The 21,685-nt window shown below is 42.6% G+C and overlaps 1 protein-coding gene across 1 annotated transcript in view; it reads left to right on the top strand.

The window, feature by feature from the left end:
* samd4a (sterile alpha motif domain containing 4A) overlaps window positions 1-21,685 on the top strand; it is a 77,112-nt gene that overhangs the window by 40,497 nt on the left and 14,930 nt on the right. The window contains exons 2-9 of the mRNA XM_037697710.1: window positions 5,453-6,028; window positions 9,714-10,001; window positions 10,868-10,977; window positions 13,515-13,601; window positions 14,265-14,505; window positions 14,582-14,667; window positions 15,562-15,680; window positions 15,936-16,137. Coding sequence (XP_037553638.1) covers window positions 5,453-6,028; window positions 9,714-10,001; window positions 10,868-10,977; window positions 13,515-13,601; window positions 14,265-14,505; window positions 14,582-14,667; window positions 15,562-15,680; window positions 15,936-16,137 — 1,709 coding nt within the window. The remainder of the gene's footprint in view (window positions 1-5,452; window positions 6,029-9,713; window positions 10,002-10,867; window positions 10,978-13,514; window positions 13,602-14,264; window positions 14,506-14,581; window positions 14,668-15,561; window positions 15,681-15,935; window positions 16,138-21,685) is intronic.

A 21,685-nucleotide genomic window follows, 5' to 3' on the forward strand; every position in this document is an offset into this window, starting at 1 on the left:
GACTGAAGACTCACAACTAAAGCTTTTCATTATATAATATTGCCTTGACCATAACACTGATTTTTTTTTCCTACGTTCGCTATAGTAATAACATAAACCCAGCTTCACTGTTCATTTCACTCTCTAACACACACAAATACAAATCTGGTGTTTCAGTCTCTTCCACTCATTCGGTCTTATCTGTTGCGCTTGCTGTCTTGTGGTTTTGTATGCAGTTGACCCATCTATATTTAGAATAAGAAGAATCGCGTGTCGCCACAAGTGTATGTGTGAGTGATCTTGTCTGGGTGTGTGTTTTGCCTGGTGCATAACCAATAAACGAGCTAAAGCAGAGGGACTGAGTGTGGTATGAAGGTTGTCTGCTGCTGCTCTAAGGTTTCCCTGGTTGTAATCGCAGGAAACTCGTGTTACTGAGGACTCATGTGATGCTTGCTATTGAGATTTTCATTAACTTTTATTTTGATGCAAAGCTAAAATGTTCAGTAAAAAAGTTTTTTTTTAATTTTGTTAACACCAATGTGTTTACATGACGGTTCCTTTTGAGATTTGAAGGCAGATCTGGAGCACAGCAGAGAGGGACTGGGACCTGTATTTAAGTTTTCAAACTAATCCTCCTTCCTCTAAAACTACTAAGCACTGTTTTCAAAGTCAGTGCCTTTAAGTTACACGTCAGTCTAATTGTACTGTTGTACTATATATGATAGTTCAGGGAAGCTGTAAGTTTTGTCTTTAGTATTTTAATATTTTCAAAATCAAAATGTTGGGGATGAAGAGCGATAACCAACACATCAGATACATTGTACTTCTACTAATGGCTGACTGCGTCCATCTTTTATGTACGTCCTTTGGATGTGTATCCTTTGTATACTTTGTACGACAAAAATCATAATCATGATTATCATTATATATTGGTAATAATAAACGTATTGATCAGTATTGAAAGTACAATTATATAACATAAATTACTCAGAGATTTTAAACCAGTTGCATTTACTGTACAGTACAAGAAGAGTGACATGATGGATGTTGACAGCTGAAGTTAACGGGCTCATTAAAAAGTTTCTGGAAAGTTGTCCTCCCAAAGTATACTTGGTTTATATTTTGTTCTGCTTTAAACGTTGTGCTCGGTGTTTAATGTAGTTTCTGAATGCGTCCAGTGGACCACACTGTAATGTATCTGCCTGAGACTCCTTGCATCACATCAGCTCAGGTCATCCCACTCAAATGAACTGACTCCACCTTTCTCTGACTACATGCTGCCCTTCTCCTCCTTTCTTTATTGTTCACTGTTGCGAAGCGAAGAGGGGGAAATGGAAATACCATTTGTCCATCAAGTTCATTTCTTTGTGTTGTGAGCATGATGGCTTTAAAAATAAGTGAGTTACTGCCTTCCACTTTGGTGTGTGGCTGCGTTTAGGTGTGAGAGAGGTCGCCATCAAAAAAATGTTTGCCATGTCAAAATCAAAGATTGCTGCCGCCATATTTATACATGTTTGTAGACTGGCCACCTCAAGTATTTGAGAAAACTATGCTTTCTAGTTTTTATGTTGTTTTAAAGTATAGTTTTCTCAGATGGTTGAGGTGGCTGTTACTCTGTGGTGGCCACCATTGGCCACCCCCTGGCTCCTCCATTGCACCTGGTCGTAGATGAAATGGTTCCCTCCACTCACAGGATTTATCAGTCTGCGCTGTCTTGAACAAGGAAAACAAACCTGTTCTTCTCCACAGTGCAACTCCTGCCCACTTGAATATCTTGCACCCAAAACATTAAGGTTTAGTTGCATTCCCTGTTCAATTCCAGTGCAGAAAACCACTCATCTCGAAAGATGTTCACTATTCAAATCCCTCAGCAACAGGAGACGTCAGCGTACCTCTTGTTGTTGTTGTTGATTCTCCATAGTAAACAGTAAACAGAGATCATACACGTGTAATCGAGGCATAAGTCAATCCAGTGGTTTTGACGCCCACACCTCAGCTGATGGTGATTCAGTTTATTTATTTAGCATCAAATCACAACAGAAGTTGTACAAAAACACTGCACTGTACAAAAACATTCACATACATGCACAAGCCAATTACTAAAAGTTATCCATCTAAGGAAGGAAACCAGCCGACGCTGCTCCGTGATGACGGAACAGAAAGCGAGGACTGAGGAAAATGTGGGTTTATTACAGCTGATATTGTAAAACAACAAAATCACACACCACAGAAGTTTTTTTTATATTGTGCAGCTCAAGTGAACAGTTTGACAATATTTAACAATATTAAATAAAGAGGGATTATAGTCCGAGACACAAGGATGTGTTGAAATGGACTGTTGGTGCCACAGATGGTGTCGGAGCGCAGACCCAGGCCAGGATGGCGGGCGTAGTTCAGCAGCAGTCTGGGTTCACACCAAGGAAATGCTGCGTCCACCGCTAAACCCTCCGAGGGTTCACTATTTATATAACCCACTGTTACTGTTTGAGTGGTTTTGATGTGGCTCGTGCACTGTCGAAATCTGCCTTTCCATGACTGATTCACAAAATTAAACATGTTTCTTATTTAGTGCTTCCCACAGACTTTTGTGTTCATTAATTTTTGTTGTCAAATTGATAAAAACCATTTCAAATAACCCACTCACAGCAAATTTCACTGAACACTCGTATTTTCCACGTATCTTATTTATTCGTCTTGATTTCTTTTTTTTTTGTGTGTGTGTGAAGGAACCTCAGTTTAACCATGACCCCTTATTTATTTTTGTCTTTTACACTTTTGGGTATGTTTTGTCGTCATATTTAAATAAAGACTTGGCTTGTCCTGTACGAAAAGAGTTAATTGACGATGTCACATGAAATGTGTTTGACTTTAGTGAGTTTCATCTTGAGTTGGTTGGTTTCAAACCTGTGGAGTTTCATAGATACGTCTCCACATGTGAAATACTGAGCCGCGTGTTTCTCTTAGCTGTTGACCTTTAACTTGTGCCGGCTGTGAACCGACTCTTGTTGTGAGTGGTGAGAGCTGGTGCTTGTTCTGTGATGTGGACGACTCCACGTCGACTTCCTGACCTTTCACCCTCTGAATATTCAGTCAAATAGGATGGAAGAAGCATGTTGACCCCTTATACCTTCATGGAAGCAGTTTTCTTTATGTAGTTTAAAAACAGTTAAAGGGAAAATACTTGAAAATACTTCCTTGTGATCCTAAAGTGATATTCTCAAAATCCAGCAACAGTTTTTTAAATACTTTTATTCGATATATTTGAACCGAAATGAGTAAAGTTCATATTCCCACACTGTGGGATGATTGCCACTCACAGGAGTGAAGGACTGCATTATCCTTGGAGCAGAGTAAAGTGACTCTGATTCCCTTCACATGTCGATCCTTAAGCCACTTGGTTTATTCCCATCCTGTTTAACTAGTTTTGACCTCGTAAATCTTTACTTCCCATTTCATTCAGTTTTGTATATTTGATGTACTCTTTGGAGCAGCATGCTCAGTTTTTAGGTGCCTGCTTTGTTCCCCATTGCAGAACAGAAGAGAACTGGAAAAGTGTATTTTTCTCAAATGATTCAAGGTTCTTTGTCATTCACATGTGGTACATGAGGTGGAATGAAATTGTGTACACAAGATCCCAGTTACCCCCCAAAATAGCAAACATATAAAGTATAAAAATAAACTGTATACAAGGAGCTAAGATGTACACTAAACAATAATAATGTAAAATAATATGGTATATTCACCAAAGTTTATGCTCATTAATCCAGTAAAAATCCAACAATGTTCAGTCAGGTCATCTGGACGGTTTCTTTTTTTGCTGAGACGTTTCGTCTTTCATCCAAAGGACTTCTTCAATCAGAGGAGCCACCAATCAAAACTGATTCCCACAAACAGCATACTCCATAGTGGGGAAAAAAAACAGTTTGCTGGTGCTATGATGGCCTCCGAGGCCTGCCCTCCCCCCCGTCAACTCCTCTGAGACAGTCATGCCAAAGTGGTTCAGAACACCAAAGTTCATGGTCAATAATCCAGGTACAAATCCAACAATGTTCAGTCCATTCATCTGGATGGTTTGTTTTTTTAATGGTATATTGAACAGCAGCCCTAACACGAGTCTGTAGTGGGCAGATGGGTATGAACACAGCAGCTTAAAGGCAAGAAATCAGCAGCATGGATGATCAGCAGTACAGATAAAGTGACATATCCCCAAATAAAGTGGCATTACAATGATTTTTTTTTTCTTGGTGATTTTCCTGGTTAGGGATTTATGAGTCTTAAGAGCTTCAAGCTGTTCAAGATTGGGGTGGCCAAAAGTTATTCGGTGGTGGCCACCATTTGCCACCCCCTGGCTCCTCCATTGTACCTAACTCCTGCCCACTTGAATATCTTGCACCAAAACAAATCTCTCGGCAACAGAAGACATTGGTGTACCGCTTGTTGATGTTGTGTATGCTGTGTGCAAAAAGGCTCTCAACCTTCAAAGGTTGGCCTCACACAGTTCACTTGTCCTCCTGGTTGCAAACACCCAGAATTTAGTAAGACTGCAAATGAAACGGGCACATTTTCTCACAGTTGTGAGTCGCCCATCAGTCTCCAAGAGCCCAGCCCAGTGAGATGGTAGCTTTAGAGGTGAGAGCAGTATCAAAGAAAATAAGATTTCCCTCAAATCGTATAAATAATAAACATGGCCGACAAAGCTAAATATTTCTAAATGTAAAAATTGTACAAATACCAAAAGTCAGGATGATGTCCTGAATGAGCTTTGTATATATGAATAGTTGAAATAAAATGAGTGGCTTCTAAACAGTCAATGACATCCTCCTTCACTGCCACTAAATGTGCTGCTGCAAACTGATAAACTCATAATACTTAATATTATAATAATTTAATAATCTACAATAAGGATAATTTAGCTAATTAGGCAGTTTTTTTCAGTCGGTGAGAGATCAGTCTGTTTAGTGAAGGCACTCTGTACCAGTTTATTGAGAAGTTGACTAGTTTCTGAGATATGAAACTTAATTTTCTAATAAAATCACGCACGATCAAAACCGTTCACTTAATGTGAGTTCAAAGTGAGATTTGACTCTACAACTCATTTAGCAGAGCATGAAGCTTGTTGGATATGGAAAAAATATTTAAAAAAATTGTGACTTTCTACAGAAGTTTACCTGTTTGTCGACTTTGTTTATAATGTTAATACTCGGGCTGTGTTTTAGGCTGTAGCGTTGTGTAGAATAAAACTGCAGAGCTGGCACTTGTAGGCATTATTTTTTCTACACGCGAACATGATGAAGACGCAGCAGGAGGCCCTCCACTTTCTGCTGGCTCTGGATTTTCATTTGGAGAGCCCAGACCTTTTGACTTCATGCAGCCATACCACAGCTGAGGCTCGACACGAATTCCCTGAACTTTGTAGATTTTGTCTATTTCTTGTTGTGTAAAGCTCATCGTGTTGTATTTTTCTTTTTTTCAGTTCTTATCAGTCAGTGGCAAGGTGAACCCAAGGAGCGCGTCATCTCATTGGTCCTTACACACCTCCCACTGCTCAAACCAGGCAACACTGAAGCCAAGGGCGAGTACATGCGTCTGCTGCCACGCATCCTGGCCCATACCATCGAGCACGGCCACCACCTGGAGGAGTCTCGCCAGCTCCTGTCCTACGCTCTCATCCACCCTGCCACCTCTCTGGAAGATCGTGCTGCTCTGGCTCTTTGGCTTAACCACCTGGAGGAGAGGGCCGCTGCTTGGGGAGATTCACTGGAAAGACCTCCTCCTGCTGGGCCCCACCATCACCAGTCCACACCTCCGTCCACTCTCACCTCATCAGGATCCACAAACACCTCTTCATCGGGCAACCTGTACAACCTTCATCACCAGCGCTACGGTTCAGATGACCGTCTCAACGGCTGGCAAAATTCACGGGATTCAGGAGTCGGCGGAGGCTGGCATCAGCAGCAGGGCTGTGAGAACGGACACCTCCTGCTGTACCCATCGTCCTCTGTACCAGCAACCATCAACACAGTTGGAACTAGTGGGGGAAATAATACTAGTAAGTATCCAGTTGGTTTATTTTACTGTTTCAGCATCTTTAAAATGTGCAAGTTTAGCAGCAGCCTGCACAAAAACATCAAGTTTGCAGAATAATACACTAAATTATACAATTCCATGATTACTTCATTAGAATTAGATCTCTTAGTTTTAGATCTCTCTTTCTTTGATGGAGTGTTGTGTACACTTTTCATAACTGCAGCTTCAAGGTCACAAATGAAGGTTAAAGTTTAAAGAAGGTCTTTGCTTGTCCAGCCCGTTGCTGTAGATTGCTGTATAATAGTTTGTCAACGGGCGTTTAATGTGCCGTATACAGTGTCTTTGTCTAAGAAATCTAGTCAAGCAGACCTTATTCACATGGAAAGACTGTTTTTTCCAAAACAGTTTTTTTCATTTGTAGTTTCTAATAATTTTCTTGTAAACTTGGCACCATTTCTAGAAATGTCCATGTTCACATGGAAATGCAGAAAATGACCCAATAAGCTCTGACAACTATGCAAACGGTGTATATGGTGCCATCATGCTGCCATGAAAACGCATTAAAGAAACTGGAACGACTGTGTGCACAACACTTATATGGTGGGGACAAACTTTAAAGACAATAAGGAGAAAAAGATGAGAATGTACAAAAACAATAAGAGTTTTTTGTGGATTACCAAGAAAGTGGAACTTCTGCTTCGTGTTGCATCAATGTAGAAGACCACAAAGAACATGGCAGTGTTGGCCGGGTATCGTCAGTCCACTTGTGTGGACATAACAAACACTTAACCCACGATGTCCAGCGAGGGACAGCTGAACGGTTTTTCTCACAATATTCAAAGCATATCAGTGGTGGCGCAGTTGGAGAAGATGGGCCTGTGATCGAAAGGTCGCCGATTCAACTCCCTGGACCGACGACATCAAAACGTGGGTGGGAAAGGTGAACCACACCTGCCTCCACTCTCATTTGCCCCCACTCTGGGCCCTTGAGCAAGGCCCTTAACTCCTCCATCTGCTCCTCTGGGTGTCCTAGATGGCAGCTCTCTGCTCCACACAGAGGCTGTGGTAGCTCAGTGTCTGTGGTTGCATCAGGAAGGACATTTGGAGTAAAAACAATCGCCAAGTCTTCGTGCGAGTTAGTTCCCTGAGGCGACCCCCGAAGAAGAAAGCAGCCGAAAGAGGATTCAAAGCATATCAGGATAATTTTTTCTACACAAGAATCAGACTTTTAAAATCATTCCTGTTTCCTACAGCTTTTTTAAATATATAAACTTCATGTACATTGAAGATCTTGTTGCTTTAATTTGATTGACGGTAGCATAAAGTGATGAATACCTTTTTGGCTGTAGATTATTTGGTGTGATATGGAGGTTTTTGCTCTGGTATTGTTCATCAGCCTTATCTCCACATTAAAAAACAACAGGATATGACTGCACATGAGCATGTAGTCTGTCGTTACGTCTGTCACGCGCCGGGTCTGATGTTGGGCAGAAAATGGGACTGACATAGTTTTCAAAATATATTGTGTTTTACACACAAACAAGTGGCTCCTCCAGGTTTTTGACCACCATTAAAGAGGTTCTTGAATTATTGAGTATTAAACTGAAGTCTGCGGAGCCAGACCCAACACTGCACACGGACTGCAGCATGTTCTCTTAAAGACAACGCTCAGAGAGGGCAGGGCTGTGGAAATTGAACATAACTATGGTCAGAGCAGGATATTTCCAGACATGAATGCAAGAGCTCAGTGGATTTTTTTCCTCTTTTTTTCCTCTGAGATGAAGGAAACAGCTGAGGGTTTATAAATAAAGGCACATTTAAAACTCTGCTCACAGCATCAAGAAAAATCCTCTTGCATTGTGTGAGCGCTCGCAGCCTCAGCCCCACACATAGACCTCAGGATTGCACAACTGATGCACACAACTAGCGTTACTTTAGCCTCTAGCACCAGGCTGGTGGTGGTCTGCGACATTTCTTCACCACTGAAGATGAATAGTTTAATTCACTACGAGCTAAATGGCCATTTGATGGTTCACAAAACCATAACCGTGCGTTATCAGTGTTTTGGTTTTCTGTTGATCTGGTTTTTTTTTTTTTCCCAAAGCAAAGGATATAACCAATAATTGTGGTGGTGAATATCCAACGTTGAATTGTTTTTTTCTGTCCAACATTTTATCCAGCCACGATGTTGACTGCAGGAATATAATTGTCCAACCACATCAACCTACTGATAGAACATCCAGATGACCCCCCCACTCATACGCTCAGCTTTAGTCCAAGCCACAGCAGCACATACCAACCGTCCTTTCCCTTGTAAGGCAGTCTTTGTGGGAGACTGTATTTAGAGAAAATAGCTAATATTTAGGGACTGGAACTTGAAATGTTAGCTGGGCAGCTATTTTAAACGGTCTCCATGAAGTCCTATACATAGCGCCAACAGTGAGAGGACCACATATAGGACTAGGAGGAGAGGCTGGAGTGTTGGTGGCAGTTTACCCCGTCAGAGAGGCGACACAAAAAGCTCTTTGGCTCAGCACCTTTTTATTCTGTTTACACCCTCGAGCTGTCTCTAGGATGCTGGAGCTCATTCTAATAATTAAATTGTATTTGTGTTTCGATTGCTACTTTTTGTTTTTTTTTAACTCAACGTTTTATTGTGAATTTATTTGAGTTTTAATGAGCACAAGAATAAAAGGTTTGACTGAATTCAGCAAGAATTTAAACAAACATGTTTGTTCCAGTTACTAACAGGTAAAAATTAAAATAGTGCATAAAAAGATGCAGAGTATTTTTTCATATTGCTTTTATACGAAATGGAAACACTAAGCTGCAGCTATTAAAGAGAAACCCGTTGTAAACCTAAGATACTAAAAATAAAGAGATAAAACAGATGATGTATCCCAAATGTTTGCATTAGGTCAATTTAACATTTAGGCTTAGCTATGCCGTAAAATATTATTATTTTAAATTTACTCTGAGTGGTAGCATAATTTTACAGAAGGAACAGGATGTTTTTTAATTTTGTATTCTTCTTCTTTCGGCTCTTCCCTCTTCAGGGGTCGCCGCAACGTCATCCCTCTCCGTCTCGCTCTACTTTGATGAACTCGTATTATAGTTTTGGCCAAAGTGTTTCACGTCTGATGCCCTTCCTGACACAACCCTCACATTTACCCGGGCTTTGGACCGGATCAAGAGCCTGTACTAGTGTGTAGACTTCATAATAGAAACTGTATAAGAAACCTTGGATTTCACACACTCGGACTCCCAGAGGATGTTTAATATTTATTAACCTTTTATTTAACCAGGAAAATCACACAGATCTTTTCCATGGAAGGCCTGGGCCTGAAGGCAGCCTAACATGCGTGTTTTTGTACTGTGGGAGGAAACGTGAGGAGAACGTGCAAACTCCACAGAAAGACCCAGGTCCAAACCGGGGATTGAACCCAGGGCCTTCTTGCTGTGAGCCACTAAGCTGTCATGCTGCCAAAAGGATAATTGCACTGCATTGATTTTATGCATCTTTCAAACGGAGGTCTTAGGACACATCGAGGGCAATGTGGGAGGTGTAGTGTTCACTTCGATACCTGGCAGGGCTTTGAATTCTTCCAACAGGAACACGCTCACTCATTTACAGAGGGTTGCATCAAATAAGTGCCTGTGAGAATTGTTTAGTCACCGTGTCTTACAATCCCCCTTTTGTTTAACAGTTCTTACAGGTGGGAGTGTAAGTCAGCAGCACAGCCCCCTAAAGCGCTCGGTGTCCCTCACCCCTCCAATCAGTGGCCCCAACACCCAGTCTCTGGGCCACGTATGGCTGTCCCAGGAGGATTTGCGGACTGCAAGAGGTCCGGCTCCAGACCACGCTCCTCTCTCCCCCCAGAGCAGCATCGCCTCCTCAGGCAGTGGAGGCAGTGAACATCTGGATGATGCTGGTTTAGGAGGGAGTTCAGGTCTGCATCGCAGCTCCTTCCATGAGGATGGGAGTGGCATGAGGGGTGAGTTTATCTGAAAAGTCTTGTATGTCTTAGCTCCATCAGGTCAAGAGAGGTCAACAGGTCTATAAAACAGTTACTACGTACACGTCATTCTCAGACCACTAAGTATATGTCTTATTAAAAGGACACGCTTTCCATCCATTCTTCTACTAACCTTCCTTCTAAGAGGTGACGGCTCTAACCACTGCTCTGCCATGCCGCCAAATTTATTTAGTAGTAGAATAGAAGTTATCTGCTCTAATAAGTGACGCTTATTTGCAAATAATCTGACTGTGGAACAGTTTTTCTTAAACAATTACTTTGATGTGATCTTTAAACTTGCTTTTTTCACAATATTAGGATTTACCTTAATGCAAAGTATTGGGAATATGTTCAAGATGGAGAAATCTGAGTATGTGGCTACAGAATAGATGTTGATCATAATCATTTTATCTTGTATTCTGAAATCTGGAAAAATAAGCAAAGGAAAACAAAACGGATATAAACTGATCAAATTGTTTATTTATCATTCTTTTTAATTGATTTATAAATTTTGTTGTATTTAGGTGCAATGACAGACTACAGAACTACAGACTACTTGTCACCTCATGCCTGTTGAACTGAATAGAGCAGCAACTGGTGTCCATTTAATCTGTAAATCAATTCAAAGATGTCTGATCATGACACTGCAGCTGATTCAGCAGTGCAAGTGCATTTAAGCGCACGTTCAGCAGGAAGTTGAGGAGTGTTTTAACATATTTTGACAGGTTTGCATATATGGATAAAACTGTGAATTTGTAGTGTGTGGGGGTGTGTTGTAGGTTTTCTGGGACAATAATAATGACTGCATTTCAGCACAAGAGTGAGGTCTGCTCTCTCCTGCACAGATGTTCCTGCATGGCTGAAGAGTCTTCGTCTTCATAAATATGCCGCCCTGTTCTCCACAATGACGTACGATGAGATGATGTCACTGACTGAAGAGCAACTGGAGGCACAGGTTCACACACGCACGCACGCCGCGCGCGCACACCCCACCCCCCCCACAGCAACTTGGGTTTACAGCTTGTATTTCTTGTGCAGCTTTGCACGTTTAGCCTGCTGTTTTCTCCTTGAGTGCACGAACCCAAAGGCGTAAATGAAGTTAACAAGGTGTTACAAATGAACATCCGGGAGGTGTTCAGTGATCAGGGAAACCAGTGAGATCTGCTCAGGCTCTTATTATGAAACAGTTGAGTTTATTTATTTAGCGCCAAGTCCCAGCAGAAGTCGTCTCAGGGCACTGAACAGAAACATTCACACACACGAAAAAGTCAATTAGTAAAGTTCTGTATCTTAAGAAGCAGCAGATTGAGTTGAATCTTCACTTCGTCACAGTCTCCCATCCTGAACAAGCACAAAGGAGACAGTGGAAGGAAAAACTCCCTTTTAACAGGAAGAAACCTCCAGCAGAACCAGGTTCAGGGCGAGTGGCCATCTGCGTTGACCGGCTGGTTTGAGAGGACAGGAAGGAGACAGACACAGAATGACAGGTCCAGGTGGACGTTCTATAGGAGGGAAGACAAAAAACACATGTTAAGATGGAAATAATTACTAACACAAACGGGAGTAGAGTAAAGACGGCAACAGAGTGAGGAAGTGTGGTCAGTTTGTCCTCCAGCAGTCTAACCCTATAGCAGCATAACTAAGGGATAGCTCAGGAAACCAAGCCAACCCTAACTATAGGATTTATCAAAAAGCAAAGTTTTAACCCCAATTCTTAAAACTGGACAAAATGTCAGCCTCATGGACAGAACCTGAAAGTTGGTTCCACAAGAGAGGAGCCTGATAACTGAAAGATCTGCCTCCCATTCTGCTTTTTGGAAACTCTAGGAACTGCGAGTAAGCCTGCAGTCTGAGAGCAAAGTGCTCTGTTGAAGCAGATGGCCGCTTGACCTGAGCCTGGTTCTGCTGAAGCTTTCTTCCTCATGAGGGAGTTGTTCCTTTCCACTGTTGCCTCTATGCTTGCTTAGGATGGGAGACTGTGACGAAGTGATGATTCGAAGCGGTCTGCTGGCTCCTTACATGCATATTATTTATTGATTTTTAATTATGAATGTTTCTGTTCAGTGCCCTGAGATGACTTCTGTTGTGACCTGGTGCTAAAACTGAACTGAACTGAATTGTTGGTAAAGTATGGAACAATAAGATTTGTAATAAAAGATGGAACTAGTCTGTTGTAAACAGCCTGACTCAGACTGTGCAACACTGTCAGATGCAACAATAAGCTAACAGCCAGTCAGGAGGGTGGTAGATGGTGAACAATTGTTTCATAATTTCTCAACATATTTTATTGAATAAACTAGAGGCTTCAGCTGCTTCATTGTTGGGCACTTTTCTTTGTTTTGTTCATGTTTTAGGAGGTAACTTGAAAAGGTTTTGTTAGTCTGTTTGTAGCTGATGGTTAATCCAAAACAAAGTTAAAACATCTGCTTCCCCAGCTGGTTTTAAATCAGCGGTTACCTTTCATGAAGAGATGTTGTGCAGTCTGCAAGCTCTTGGAATGTAACGATCTGTTTCGGCTAATAACACCAAATGTAAACTCAATATCTGTAAAACATGAGTAATTGCCATTTTTGTGCAGATTGATTAGCTGGGGCAGCCATCTTGAATCGGATAGGTTCCAAGTGAATCGGTTGTAGATGTTAAGAAGTTGTACATGGTTTCTTGCAGTTTTGTCAATATTCCAGTGGTTCAAGAGCTATTTGCTAACAAAACTGACAAATGAACACACACACACAGACATGGGGAGAAACTGTTTCACCTTTTAGCCCATAGCAGTGGGCGATAATAATTAGGATATTTAAATTGTAGCAAGAGGAGGATATATTGATGAGAACTTTGAGCACGCTGTTGGTCAATGATTAATTCAGAAATTGAAAAGTAACTCGTGAAACGAAAAAGAACAAGACTTTAGTTATTATTCTGGTGTAGAAGAGGGTAAGCGGTGATCAGGAGCAGAAACTTGAGTTTTCTGTTCAGCATCTGTTTGAATGCAAATGGTGGTGCCACAGTGTCTGCAAGTTGAAGTCATCTTGTTGCTGCACGGAGCTTGTAGAAACGTTCATTGCATTGGACACACTTTGAATACAACAATAATAGCAGCTGCTTTATTTGTATCAGAAGACGTTGAGGAATCTATTCTTAACAGCAGGATGCAGCTAAATTAATCCAGCTTCAGCTGCTCAGGAAGCTGTTTACTTCCTCCAGGTGCTGCTAGCTCGGTCTGTCCGTCAGTAATGTGACGAACAGCCACACTGAAACGAGGATAACGAGGTTAAAAATAACCAGTCATTGCCTTATCCATTAAAAAGTGGGCTTGTCGTTTAATCAAGTTTAAAATGAGCTTTTTGTTCTATAATTTCAAAACTACTCTGCCGTTCTGTTTAAAGCTTCATGTTCAAATTAGATCTGAAAGGTGTTTTCATATGAACACAGTTTAAGAATGGTCATCGTACATTTCTCCTTTTTTATCGATGCCGTTGTTTCCTCCTACAGAAAGTCACTAAAGGAGCGAGGCACAAGATTGTCATCAGCATCCAGAAACTCAAAGAGAGGCAGCACCTCCTGCGCAGCCTGGAAAAGGTTCGAGCCCTGTCCACATTTTTTTTACCTTTGTCTTGAAGCTGCTGAGGAGCACACAGAGCTTCACGTCTCACGCTGTGTGAGAGTCTGAGTGTCGGGTCACTCCGGCGGTGTGTGTGTGTCTGCGACTGCCGCAGAACGGAGAGTTTTGAGCTCTGAATTTACGGTAAACTCTTCTGCCTCCCCCCCCGCTGTTCACCTTCCCATTCAGCCGTCAGAGCAAGACAATGATATTCAAGGGCGCGCTGCAGGAGGGACTACTCGGGCAGCTAAATTCAGACGCAACCTTTTCACCGACACTTGGTTTTAAATTGTTACCACTGCGTTCATAGGGCTTGGGAAACATGACACCTGTTGGCTGGTATTTTGGGTTTACACTCTTAAGATAAGGTAGCTCTGTAAAAGGTGTGTGTGTGTGTGGGGGGGGGGGGGGGGGCATGCATGTGGACACAAGTTCTAAATGAAAAGCAGTTGATGTTAGTATTTAATCTCCTTGTCGTGTGTTTAAGACTGTTCTCTTCTGGCGTCTTGGTACAAATAAGTTAAGTGAATGAAACCATGGAAGTAGGTCAGAGATGCAGGTCTTCTAACTGGAACTGTAAATTAAAACGTCAGATAAAATCCTCCTGAACTCTTTCGTTCATTCATGTATCCTTTTACCAGGACGTCTTGGAGGGTGGGAATCTACGCGCCCCATTGCAGGAGCTCCACCAGATGATCATGACTCCCATCAAGGCTTTCGGTGAGGAGTCCTCCCTGCAGCGCCCCCTGCTGACCCCAGAGAGCAAGAGTCCTGCGCCCTGTCCCCATCTCTCTGGGGGAGGAGGAGGGGAGGCAGAGTCTGGCACAAGTGTGATTGCTGATGAGGACCTACCTGGTCAGTTCACTCGTGTCATGGGCAAAGGTGAGCTGCGTGCACATTTAATCTTGACTTCCTGAAGCGAGACTCGTCTTATTCTTTGTCTTTGTCCCGTCCTCAGTTTGTACCCAGCTGCTGGTGTCGAGGCCAGATGAGGACAACATCAGCTCCTACCTGCAGCTCATTGACAAGTGCCTCATCCACGAGGTGGACCCTCCCATGATGATTAAATCTAATATTAGATGACTGACTGCTTGATGAGGCTTTATTTTGAGCAGGTTTAAGTAATGAAGACATGATCTAAACAGAACACAAGGAAAAGACTAAAAGAGCAGTGATCAGTGGGTTTTATGGAAAGATTATAAACAATATCTTATCTGCTGTAGATGGCTCTTTGAACAACCTTTGTTTGGAGAAATTAGAGTTAAATTGAGCTAATTAACGAGCTATCGGCTAGTTGCAGAGCAGCCTTCTGCCGTCTTACAGAACTCTTACAGAGCATGTGTACGCTGCTTTATAAACTTTGACATCACTGTTCCATTTTAATTATATTTACACACAATTTGAAAGAGCAGAAAGCATCAGCAGCATCTTGCTGTAGCACTTTTGTTGCAACCTGGGACGCTTCCAGCAGGAATGTCATATTTGCTTTCGCAAAACGTAATTCAGAATTGACCACTATGTAAAAGTTCTAAAAATTAGAATTTGTGAGCTTCTTTTACTATTCGGATATTGGAGTTTGTTTTAAGATAACAATTTAATTTGTTCTCATAATATTTTTGATTATGTAAACCTAGAAATGTTATTTCAGTTAAATATCCTATTTTCTCACGATGCATGCGATACAAGTGTTACATTTATTGTACTGCAGGATGTGAATTAAAAGTAAACCGGGTCAGTGAAACACAACAGATGTCATTGATCACAGAACAGGCTTGTTTTCTGACTCGCCCTCTGTTTTTGAAAGTTTGATTTAAACCGTCAGTGTGGGGTCTTAAACCTGCTTTATCCTCTAAAATAATTTTCTTGTGATGTGAAAGATGCTTTTTGCTTCATTTTTCTCTTGGTTATGTGAACAATTCTTCTCCCCCTCTGTGTCAGTCCTTCAGTGAGACGCAGAAGAAGAGGCTGTTGTCATGGAAACAGCAGGTCCAGAGGCTCTTCCGGTCCATTCCAAGGAAAACCCTCCTTGACATAGCGGGGTACCGACCGCAGAGGAGGTGCGTTCACAGACACGCTGTAGTTGTTTGTTTTTTATTATGTAATTTATCACAGCATAAATAAATTGGAGTGGTTTGACCTTTATCACTGCTAAAGATATGTTTAATATTGGTTCTACTGAACCAAGGAGTTTAAAGTTTCTTAAAATCAGATGTGCTACTGCTCCAGTACCACGTCATGCTACACTTAAAGGTCCTTGTCCAGAAATCCAGTGCATGTTTTGGCTTTATTCAACTTTTTCTATTCTCCTGCAGTCGTTTCGGTCAGTCCAACTCTCTGCCCACCACTGCCTGTGTGGGGGGCAGTGTGTCGGCCAGGAGGAGCCTCCACCAGTTCCAGATGCCCTCCAGGAGCCTGCCAGCAGCCAGGCTGGGCCTACTGGGCAGCGGGGGGTTACTGGGCCCCACACCTCGCAGCTCCAGCAGCACTCCCACCTGTCCCAAACAGGGCAGACATGTAAGTCAAACCTGAGTAAACCAGCAGAGAGGATGAAGCTGAGTGGAACATGGGCAAATGGAATAATTAGTCTTTGCAGCCTGTACTAATATATCAGAAATATATTCACTGCCTGGCCAAAAACAAAGTCTCCACCAAAAAAAAAAAAAGTCACGCACTGTTTCGATGGACCACCTTTAGATTTGCTGGCATTGTTTTTGATAAGTTTCTGCAATGTCTCAAGAGCCATTTCCATCCAGTGTTGCATTAATTTTTCACCAAGATCTTGCACTGATGACTAGGCACCAGGCATGATGGGTGCATCACTTCACCTGCCTCTCTTCTTACCCTGATGCACCCATCACTCTGGAACAGGGTAAATCTGGACTCATCAGACCACATGACCTTCTTCCATTGCTCCAGAGTCCAATCTTTATGCTCCCTAGCAAATTGAAGCCTTTTTCCAGTTGACCTCACTGATTAGTGGTTTTCTTAAGGCTACACAGATGTTCAGTCCCAATCCCTCGAGTTCCCTTCACATTGTGTGTTTGGAAATGCTCTTACTTTCATTATTAAACAGCCCTGAGTGCCACTGTTGTTTTTCTTCAATATGATTTCACCAAACGTTTTAAGTGATCGACAATCACGATCATTCAGGATTTTTTTTCGGCCACATTTCTTCCTCGAAGACGATGGGTCTCCACTATTCTTCCAGTTTTTAATAATGCCTTGGACAGATCTTAACCCAGTTTTAGTCGTTTCTGCAAACTCTTAGATGTTTTCTCTGCTTGATGCCAATGATTTGACCCTTCTCAATCAGACTGACATCTTTTCCACGACCACGCGATGTGTCTTTCAACATGGTTGTTTAAGAAATGAGAAGCAACTCAATGCACCAGTTAGGGTTAAATAACTTGTTGCCAGCTGAAAGATAATCGCCCATGCAGATCTATCGATTGATTTTGGGGGGGTGGGGGTTCTGGGTTCTGTTTATTTCATTTATGATTCAATGCAATAAAATTAACAAATTTAAAAGGTAACAGATCATTTTAATCTTTGGTTAATTTATACAATGATTTTAATCCCTGGATGTCCGACCCCCGAGCTGTTTGTGTTCAGAAACTGTGTCCCACTGAACAGTTTAGTTGAATAGCCTTGCTCTAAAGTTTTCAGCCAATATATTGGTTATTGGCATTAGCCTGCCTCTCCAAGTATCTGTATCGGCGACACACTAAATGTCCACATCGGTCGGACTCTTGCTGAAAGGCAGAATGTCTCTGTTTTTGTTTACTAAAACCTCCGTAACTTTGCTATACTTTACTTCAGCTGATTAAATCTTTGCACAGGCAATGCCCACATTGAATTTAGTGTTTCCAACAGTTTGCAGCCTTATTCATGTTTTTAAAAGGTTTATATAGTGTATAAAGTAGAAAAACTTCTGTTGAGGTTAAAACAAATCCTGTTTTCTTCTGTGTTCAATCCTCACCGTCTCTGAAACATCAGCAGCTGCAGTGATACTCCTCTGATGAAATATCCCGTGTTGGCTTTATTTTGATACCAAGATAATTAAAATACTTTGTAATCGCTGAGAAAGACTTAATTAATTAATTCAGTTTATATACCATAACATACCACTTTATTTATAAAGCACTTAAAACAGCTACAAGGCCAACCAAAGTGCTGTACAGACAAAACAACAGGTAACACACCAAGCAAAATGCAAAATGAGGTAAATCAGAATATAGACAAACGATGCAGATAATGACGACAAACCAGTGTGGAGCATACAGGTTCAAAACACAGATCATCTTGTGTTGAAAGCTACTGAATAGTAGTGGGTTTTTAAACGGGACTTGAAAACCGAGGGAGGGGGCCTGTCTGACAAGCAGAGGTAACTCGTTCCAAAGTCTTGGTCCTGCTACAGAGAAGGCCCTGTCACCTCTGCACTTAAGACAAGATCCTGGAACTGTGAGAAGCAACTGGTCCGCTGACCTCAGGGAACGTGGTGGGACATACGATTGTAGCAGATCAGAGAGATGGGGGGGGGGGGGGGGCTACACTGTTCAGTGATTTGTAGACATACATGAGTATTTTGAACTGGATTCGAAAGTGAACCAGTAACCAGTGCAGTAAGGCCAAAACTGGTGTAATGTGCTCTCTTTTGCCTGTACTGGTTAAAAATTGGGCTGCTGCATTCTGGACCAGTTGTAGTCGTGCAATGGAGGTCTGACTGATACCAAACAGGAGCGAATTGCAGTAATCAAGCCTAGATGTAATGAATGCATGTATTACTGTCTCCAGGTTATTTTTGGACAATATGGGCTTCAGTTTAGACAGTCGCCTCAGTTGGAAGAAGCATGATTTAACAATCATGTTTACATGATTAAGTTTCAAGGAAGGGTCCGTTATCACTCCCAGATTAGTGACTCTTTGTTTTTCTGACAGGGTTAGAGTGGAGAGGTCGATACAGTTGTTTGTGATCGTGTCGTTGGGAGGAAACAACATGACTTCAGACTTCTTTTCATTGAAACAAGAAATTTAAAGCCATCCAGTCCCTGATGTCAGCCAGGCAGTTGAGCAGCGGTTGAATAGAGCATGTACCATTGTGTCTTAGGGGGAAGTAAATTTGACAGTCATCAGCATAGAAGTGGAAGGGCATGTTGTGTTTCTGGAAAATAGCACCAAGCGGCAGCAGGTATAAAGAGAATAGGAGGGGACCCAGGATGGACCCCTGCGGAACCCCCCATTTAAGCTCTGCCTCTGCGGAACTAAAATCCTTGATGGAGACACAAAAGGATCTGTCAGCGAGGTAAGATCTGAACCAATTGAGGGCTCATCCTGTGATGCCCACCCACTGCTCCAACCTAGCAATGAGGATCTCATGGTCGATGGAGTCAAAGGCAGCTGTGAGGTCCAACAGGACAAGCAGCACAGAATCACCAGTATCTGTGGATCTGAAGATGTTGTTAAAGACCTTCAGCAGGGCAGTTTCAGTGCTGTGGAGAGGTTTAAAGCCAGATTGGAATAGCTCTAAGATGGCGTGATCCTCCAGGAAGCACTTCAACTGGGACTCGACTATTTTCTCCAGTACTTTAGAAACAAATGGGAGTTTGGAGACAGGCCGGAAGTTGGAAACGAGTGAGGGGTCAAGGTTTGGTTTTTTCAGGAGAGGCTGGACAGCAGCATGTTTAAAGGATTTTGGCACCACACCAGTGGATAAACTGTTTACTATGGCAAGAATGGATGGACCTAGAGTTGGAAACACCTCCTTTAGTAGTCATGGGGGGACCACATCAAAGGGGGAGCCAGAAGGTTTCAAGCTGCACATGACCTGCTCTAGAGAAGATAGAGTGATGGTTCAAAATGGTCAAAAGGAGCTACAGATTGAGGTGGGATGGATGGGTCATGAGTTGGAGGGGAAATGACAGCCCTGGTGGTCGCAATTTTTTCCAAAAAGAAATGTAAGAAGTTGTCGCACAGCTCAGTCGAGGCTTCCAGAGGTGATGGTTCAGTGAGGTGGAGAACAGAGTTTAGGGTGGAGAAGAGGACACGTGGGTTGTGAGAGTTTGAGGTAATTATATCAGAAGTATTTGGATTTAGCAGCTTTTACTGCTTTCTGATAACGGTGCCAAATCTCTTAAGTATTTGAAAAGAGACCTGCAGCCTGTCTTTCCTCCACTTTCGCTCCGCCCTCCTACATTGCTGCCTAACGGTCTTGGTGATGTCACTCAGCCACGGTTCTGCTCTCAGTTTTGATTTTCTAGTTTTAACAGGTGCAACATGATCCAGAGTCTTTAAGCAGACAGAGTTGAACTGGGATGTCAGCTCCTCAGTGTGGTGAGAAACACTGGGGCCTGAATTATCATTTCAGAGTTATAAACATCTGTGGAACGTGCAGCAGTGAAGTGGTTAATGGTCCGGGTCCTACGTTCAGGAATGCACGACTTAGGAGTTAGATCGGGGAGGGTGAACTCAAACTGGACTGGCGTGGTCCGAAAAAACATTATCACCAATAACAAGATTATTAACAGTCACATCATGAGTTAAAACAAGGTCCAGTGTATGTCCACGCTCTTGGGTGGGACTGTTTACATGCTGAGTTAAATTAAATGAGTCCAATAAATCTAAAAAGTCCTTAACCAAGTGCTTCTCAGGAAAGCACACGTGCAAATTAAAGTCCCCAATAATGAAAACATGATTATATTTTGGTGTGATTTCAGCCAAGAAATCAGAAAACTCATTTATGAAATCCTTAGAGCGAGGTGGGCGGTAGACGAGTGCAAATAGTCTGAGGTGAATGTCCAAGTTCAAAGACACTCGGCTCAAAGCTGGAGCGGGAAACTGGGATGGGCAGTTGTTTACAGTCAAAAGTTGATTTGAATATTGTTAATAATCCACCACCGCGCCGGCCTGATGGCCGCGGGGCGTTAAAATAGACATTTCGATGGCAATAATTCCGTCAAGGCGCTGGACTCACCCGGAGACTTCCAAGTCTCTGTGATGCACCGAAAGTCGAAATCGTGCTCTTGAAAGTAATCCCTGAGGATAAAAGTTTTGTTGGTAACAGATCTTGCATTGGCCAAACGCATCCGGATATTTTCCGAAGTGGAGCTAGCAGCAGTGGAGCTAGCAGCGGTGGAGTTAGCGCACGCTAATGGCTGCAGGTTTTCAATACCAGCCCCTCCAGGTCGGTCCGAGCTGCGCAATGGCTGACAACTCCCGTTGGTTACCTGGTCCGGGCACACAGGAAGCTGGCGATGGAAACCATGACTGCCAGCTGGAGAGGAAGATGCAGTGCGCAGAGCTTTCAGCTTCACCAGCTGAACAGCACGTTTTCCCCGGCGTCTGAAGTGATATCTCTGGGCAGGGAGGTGAGGAGCGCAGCGGAGGTAAGCTGGCACGTCCGCCAGCAGGGGGGAAGGAAAGGGGGGGGGTGTCCAGAGGTACGCTGATATTGTTCCAAATAAGCGACTTCAGTGACAGAAAAACGAAGATCCAAAAGTTGTTGTCTGTCATACACCAGCAGAGAGTTGATGTCACAGATGTGAAATGCAAAAAAACAAAAATAATCCGAACACCATCAGCAGAGGTGGATTGCAAGCCATGTACACGGGCGCCATTTTACCGGAAGTCTTGGAGCATATAGTGCCAAGTTACAACAGAAGTCATCTCATGGCACTGCATAGATGTGGTTAGATTAAGAAGTTAAGAAGGGACTTGTTGAAAAAGGTTTGTGAACCACTAACCTAATCAGTTTTCTTTACTGTCTTTTAAAAGTTCATTTATTGGGCACACTGTTTGTAACCTCGTGGTTTGTTTCACCACATGTCGTTAACACTTTTCAAAGTTTGTGACTTTACAGAGGAACCTTTGTGACGTGTATTCCACAATGCTTACAATAACCCGGGCAGCAGTTTTCCTCTTTCAGCATATCTTCAAGCTATAAAAAGCTTCTTATTTTTAAGTTTCCTGACAGAAGTGCAGGGTGAGGAGGACGAGCGGCGTGTGCGTGCTGAATGAAGCGAGGTGAATGGAACGCAGAGGCAGGTCACTCCACATACCAGAGCCT

This window comes from Nematolebias whitei, chromosome 2, assembly GCF_014905685.2.
Source record: "Nematolebias whitei isolate Nwh7 chromosome 2, NemWhi1, whole genome shotgun sequence".
NCBI classification, from domain to species: domain Eukaryota; kingdom Metazoa; phylum Chordata; class Actinopteri; order Cyprinodontiformes; family Rivulidae; genus Nematolebias; species Nematolebias whitei.